Here is a 6,651-nt window from a genome sequence, read left to right on the forward strand (position 1 = left end):
AAATCAAATGGCTACAGTTGTAGCCATTCAATTTTTTTTGGGAATAAGTACACAACCGAGAAAACAGAATGATTATTTTTTGATAAAAATTTAAAAATAGCATAATATTTAAAATATGAGGTTTGACCTCTCTTCCGTTTAAGGAGAAGCAGAGGTGGGCGTAACGAAGGATTACCACAAGCTGTTTTTTTTTTAAATAGTAATTAGTCTTAATTAGACATTAATTAACTGGCCAGTGAGGCCCGTGCCTGAAGGGCCCCATATTAAATCCGCCTCTGTTAATACATTAATTTTATAAATAAATTTATAATTCTTAATTAATTATAATTATTAAAATGAAAAGTTGAGATTTAATCTAAATAATTAAAATTAATTAAAATAGATGATCATTATTTAATGTAGAAAGAAACTAAAACCCGTTTTATAATAATAATATAGATTTATAATTTGAGGCCCATATATATACCGTTGGCAAAGTCAAGCCCAGATCATCGGCTTATTATTGAGGCCGGTGTGAGTGACATTTGCTCTACTAATGGTTTTAATTATAACAAATAAGTTTTTTTATAAAAAAGTTTTTTAAAATATTGAAAAAGAAAATAATCAAATAAAATTATTATTTCAAAACAGTAAAAAAAAAAAATTTCCAAAAAAATTCTTCAAGAGAATAACAATGAAAATATCATCTGATAAAACTTAAATACTTAAATGTTGTAAATATATGAATAAATAGATAATTATAATTTGACTGTAACACTTAAAAGAAGGTGATAAATTTAGTTAGTTATACGCTATTGACAATATATGTATAGTAATAACCTGAATGGACGGTTCTCTTGCACCCAAACCATTGACAGCTTTTAAATCTCATAAGCTCCAACGGCTCCAACGGCTCTCTCCCTCTCTTCCACAAATTCTTCTCCATATCGGACCTATCAATTAATCCCATTCACATATATAAAATCCATTTCCCTCTCCCCCTTCTCACAGAACAAAAGCTCTCCAACCCATTAGATTCCTCTGTTCATCTCTTGTAACAACAAATTAAGACAAAACCCTCTCCTCCTCCTCACACAACAAAAGCTCTCCAACCCATCAGATTCCTCTGTTCATCTCTTGTAAGCACAAATTAAGACAAAACCGGCCTCCACTCAATAATCACAAAGAAATGGCGACATCGGCTTCCAACCCAACAAAGAAGGCCATCCGCAATCCCAGCGGCCTAGGATCTGGATCCCAAAGTGGACGAAAAGATGTCGGCGCCGCCTCCGGCCAGACGGTCAAATTCGCACGCCGTACATCCAGCGGCCGCTACATTAGCCTCTCTCGTGACGATATCGAACTTTCCGGCGACCTCTCCGGCGATTACATGAACTACAGTGTTCACATTCCGCCAACTCCCGATAACCAGCCCATGGATGAGCCCGTGGAGGCGCAGTCCGTCGCCGTGAAAGCAGAGGAGCAATACGTGTCTAACTCGCTTTTCACCGGTGGATTTAATAGCGAGACAAGGGCCCACCTCATGGACAAGGTATAAAGGAGATGAATTTGTACTTCGATGAATTCAGTCTGATAAAGTTTTATATTAATTGCAATAATTTTGGCACTCTTTATTATTATTATTTTTCTCTTAATTTGATTATTGTTAACATGTAAAATTTAAACATTTTTGATATCAAGGTGATCGACTCTGTGGTTACCCACCCTCAAATGGCTGGCTCCAAAGGATCCTCCCCATGCGCCATGCCCACATGCGACGGCAAGCTCATTACGGACGAACGCGGCAACGATATTGACCCATGCGATTGCCACTTCAAAATTTGCCGCGATTGCTACCTCGACGCTCGAAAGGACACCGGGAATTGCCCTGGCTGCAAAGAACCCTACTCCGCCACCGGTGACAATGACGAAGAAGCCCCTGTCGACTTCCCCGCTTCTTCCACGGCCCCTGCCGCACCGGCATTACCATCTCCAACGTCAAAGCCCGGCCACCACAGCCTCTTAGAGCCAACCAAATCATTGCTAGCACGCGGCCAAGCAGGGGCCTCTGACTTTGACCATAACAGATGGCTTTTTGAGACGCAGGGGACATACGGGTACGGAAATGCATTCTGGCCAAAAGGCGGTGGCAATGGCGGCGGAGGGTATGATGAGGATGGGGAGGATGATGATGATGAAAAGGAAATGGGCGATGGGATGCCGGAGATGTCGGAGAAGCCATGGAAGCCGTTGACGAGGGTTGTTCCGATGCCGACGGGGATTATTCAGCCGTATAGGTTGTTGATGCTGGTGAGATTCGTGGCTTTGTTTTTCTTCTTGGGGTGGAGGATACAGCATCCAAATGAGGAGGCACTTTGGCTGTGGGGCATGTCGGTGGTATGCGAGGTTTGGTTTGCTTTCTCATGGATTTTGGATCAGGTTCCCAAATTGCATCCGATTAATCGCATCACGGATCTAAAGGTAATACTTTTAAGGGATCTTCTCCTAAATAATATAAAAAGAAAAAAAAATCGGAATATTCTAAAATGAAGATATAAAAATGGGTGAATGTGCTTAAAAAGTTAAAACATTCCAAAGCTTTTGTAAAATCAGCGCATGAGCAATGATTAAAATCAAATTTTGTCAATCTATGGCTTCTAATCTAACTCGAATTATTCGGTCGACCTCTGTTCACACTTCCAGGTACTAAAAGAAAAGTTCGAGACGCCATCGCCGGCTAATCCCACCGGTCGCTCCGACCTCCCTGCCACCGACTTTTTTGTCTCAACCGCCGATCCCGACAAAGAGCCACCGCTCGTCACCGCCAACACCATCCTCTCCATCCTCGCCGTGGACTACCCGATCGAAAAGATCGCATGCTACATCTCCGACGACGGAGGCGCTCTCCTCACCTTCGAGGCTATGGCGGAGGCGGCGAGCTTCGCGAACATATGGGTACCATTCTGCCGCAAACACGACATCGAGCCGAGAAATCCGGATAGCTACTTCAACATTAAGGGGGACCCCACGAAGAACAAGTGGCGGACGGATTTCGTTAAGGATAGGAGGAAGGTGAAGAGAGAGTATGATGAGTTTAAGGTACGGATTAACGGGTTGCCGGATTCTATTCGCCGACGATCGGATGCGTTTAATGCAAGGGAGGAGATGAAGATGATGAAGCATCTAAGGGAGGCCAGGGGTGACTCGGTGGAGCCCATGAAGCTTCCGAAGGCCACATGGATGGCTGATGGAACGCATTGGCCTGGGACTTGGACTACAGCCGCTCCCGATCATACTAGAACTGATCACGCCGGCATTCTTCAGGTACACTTTAATTATTAATTATTTCTTCCATTAATCACTTTCCAAAAAATAATGCTAAGGTTGATTATGACTAACAAAGAATTGGAGTTATTTTCCTTTTTTATATCAAGATTTATGCATTTTTAAAAATGAATCCCTACCAACAATGCTATGGCTAGATTTATCAATCGATAAATTTCTTCTTCCATTTCTAATCCATTGATTGAATCTGTTCTTCAAACAACAAAATTTTGATTCTACAACATTCCTAAATTTTTAGAGAAATTCTGATATAATTCGTATCTGAACACGCAGGTGATGCTCAAGCCTCCATCAAACGATCCCCTTTTTGGCCTCGCCGAAGAAGGAAACCAGATGCTCGACCACAGCGATACCGACATCCGCCTCCCCATGCTCGTGTACGTCTCACGCGAGAAACGACCAGGCTACGATCACAACAAGAAAGCCGGCGCCATGAATGCTCTCGTCCGCGCCTCCGCCGTCATGTCCAACGCCCCCTTCATCCTCAACCTTGACTGCGATCATTACATCTACAACTCCCTTGCTGTTCGTGAAGGCATGTGCTTCATGATGGATCGTGGCGGCGAAGATATTTGCTACATTCAATTCCCCCAACGCTTCGAGAACATCGATCCCTCCGACCGCTACGCCAATCACAACACCGTCTTCTTCGACGGCAACATGCGAGCCTTGGATGGCATCCAAGGTCCCGTTTATGTTGGGACAGGATGCCTCTTTCGCCGCTTCGCACTTTATGGCTTTGATCCACCTTCGATTACTGATTACTCTCGGCGGGAGATTCAGTCCCCTTTGGATCTGGATGATGTCGAGATGCAGAAGAGGCCACTCACCGCAACGGATTTTGATGATGAGCTCGATCCCAATCTTCTTTCTAAGAGATTTGGAAATTCTGCCGTGCTCGCGGAATCTATTCCTGTTTCGGAGTTTCAGGGACGACCTCTTGCCGATCATCCGGCTATCAAGTATGGAAGGCCTCCCGGCGCCCTTGTTGTTCCCCGTGTGCCACTCGATTCTGCTACGGTCGCAGAAGCAATCTCCGTCATATCTTGCTGGTAAGTACGATTAGTATCGATGAATTGTCTCAATGAATTAATTTAGTAGTTGTTTTGTTATGCTGATATTTATAAAAAATTGCATTGGCATCAGAATATTCTGCAATTTTATTACAATCCAATTATCTGAGCCGAAGATCATCCCTTAACTATTTGCCTTTGTTTGGCAGGTATGAAGACAAGACCGAGTGGGGAGACCGCGTGGGCTGGATCTACGGCTCGGTGACAGAAGACGTGGTCACCGGTTATCGTATGCACAACCGCGGCTGGCACTCCGTCTACTGCGTCACCAAACGCGACGCATTTCGCGGATCTGCTCCCATCAACCTCACCGACCGCCTCCACCAAGTACTGCGATGGGCCACCGGCTCCGTCGAGATCTTTTTCTCACGCAACAACGCCCTAATCGCTACCCGCCGCCTCAAGTTCCTCCAGCGCATCGCATACCTAAACGTCGGCATCTACCCTTTCACCTCTGCCTTTCTCCTCGTCTACTGCTTTCTCCCCGCCCTATCCCTGTTCTCCGGCCAATTTATCGTCCAAACCCTTAACGTCGCATTCCTCATCTACCTTCTTACTATCACCCTCACCCTCATCGGCCTTGCCATCCTGGAAGTCCGATGGTCCGGCGTAGGGCTTGAGGAGTGGTGGCGTAATGAGCAGTTCTGGCTCATATCTGGAACTTCCGCGCACCTCTATGCTGTTGTGCAGGGGATTCTTAAAGTCGTGGCTGGGATTGAGATTTCCTTCAAGCTTACCTCCAAGTCGGCAGCGGAGGACAATGAAGATATATACGCTGATCTTTACATCGTCAAGTGGACCTCGCTGATGATCCCGCCAATTACAATTATGATGGTAAATCTCATCTCCATCGCCTTTGCTTTCGCGAGAACTATTTACAGCGAAATTCCTCAATGGAGTAAGCTTATGGGCGGGGCGTTTTTTAGTTTCTGGGTTTTGGCGCATCTGTACCCATTTGCGAAGGGGCTAATGGGGAGAAGGGGGAAGACGCCTACTATTGTGTTTGTGTGGTCGGGTCTTATTGCTATCACATTATCTTTGCTTTGGATTTCCATAAGCCCACCCAAGTCCTCCGGCACAGTGGCAGGCGGCGGCGGCAATGGCGGTGGATTCCAGTTCCCATGATCAGTGGAATTTTGGTTTTATTCTTTGATATTTCTCTTCTTGTTTGATCTGAAAGATGGTAAGGAAGAGTTTGATTTGTTATTATTTTTGTTTAAATTTTTAATTCATTTTAAGATTAGGGGATTAGAGTGCATTTTTTTTTTAATCGGAGGAACTATTAGATTGCAGATTCAGGTTTTAGCTTATAGATTTGTACACACAATCAGAGAATAATGGATTAAAATTTATGGTTTTTCTTTTTGTGTGTACTATTTTTTTGGTGCTATATGTATATATCAGCTTAAACACTGAGGGCCCCTTTAGTTGAATTTGTCCTAACCACATTTACTGAATTTTATTTTAATGACCAGATTGCTTCGCAATTTATCTTGATAGATTATTTGGCTACTTAATTTAGGCTTTAAATCTATTAGTTAAAATATATTTTAATAATAATTACTTAGAATAAAATTAAAATAGATAATTTTGTTATCTTTAATCATATTTAGTTTAAATAATCTTATAATTTATTATTAATTAATATATTAATATATAGATTAAATAGATTAATTTATATGTGATCATTAAATCATAATTAATAATATTTTTAGTTAATGTTTTTGATTAATTATCAAGGATAATTTAATTTTTAGTTAATATTATGATATCAAGAATCTTGATTGATTAATGTTAATATTAATTATTGATTTTGATTGTAATTTTTTATTATCATAAATCAAATTATCCTAATTAACTGATTGAAAATTTTCCTTCTATAAAAAAGTACAATTTTAAAAAATAGAGTGCATAGCAATTAACAAAAAATCAACATTGTAATGATTCTAAAATAATTATGTTGACTTGCATTTGCTAATCACAACATGAATAATTGAGAATCTCTAACATATAATTCATAGTTCGCATTAACCACTATAAGAGTTTGATAGTCGCTCATCAAAGGGAAGCTTCATCTCCTTCAAGTTTTCTTCTGTCGTCGACATCTTCTACCAATCGTACTAATTACGATGAAATATGCTTAATATTTTCACCCTCATTGTGATGATTATCAAATTAGTTCCAGCTCTTCTTCACTGTATTGCTTTTTTCAAATCTCTCAATTGGTAAGAAAAGAAATTGAGTGATAGGAGCT

General features: G+C 41.5%; 1 protein-coding gene across 1 annotated transcript; it reads left to right on the forward strand.

Annotated features, from left to right (window-relative positions):
- Positions 1 to 1,004: 1,004 nt before the first annotated feature.
- On the forward strand, positions 1,005 to 5,758 carry LOC110115924 (cellulose synthase-like protein D4). Its single transcript, XM_020849337.2, has 5 exons — positions 1,005 to 1,531; positions 1,681 to 2,460; positions 2,683 to 3,303; positions 3,598 to 4,376; positions 4,547 to 5,758. The coding sequence occupies exons 1-5, from the start codon at positions 1,169 to 1,171 to the stop codon at positions 5,520 to 5,522; spliced, it is 3,519 nt and encodes a 1,172-aa protein (XP_020704996.1). The 5' UTR covers positions 1,005 to 1,168; the 3' UTR covers positions 5,523 to 5,758.
- Positions 5,759 to 6,651: the final 893 nt, after the last annotated feature.

This window comes from Dendrobium catenatum, unplaced genomic scaffold (genome assembly GCF_001605985.2).
Source record: "Dendrobium catenatum unplaced genomic scaffold, ASM160598v2 fragScaff_scaffold_879, whole genome shotgun sequence".
NCBI lineage: Eukaryota > Viridiplantae > Streptophyta > Magnoliopsida > Asparagales > Orchidaceae > Dendrobium > Dendrobium catenatum.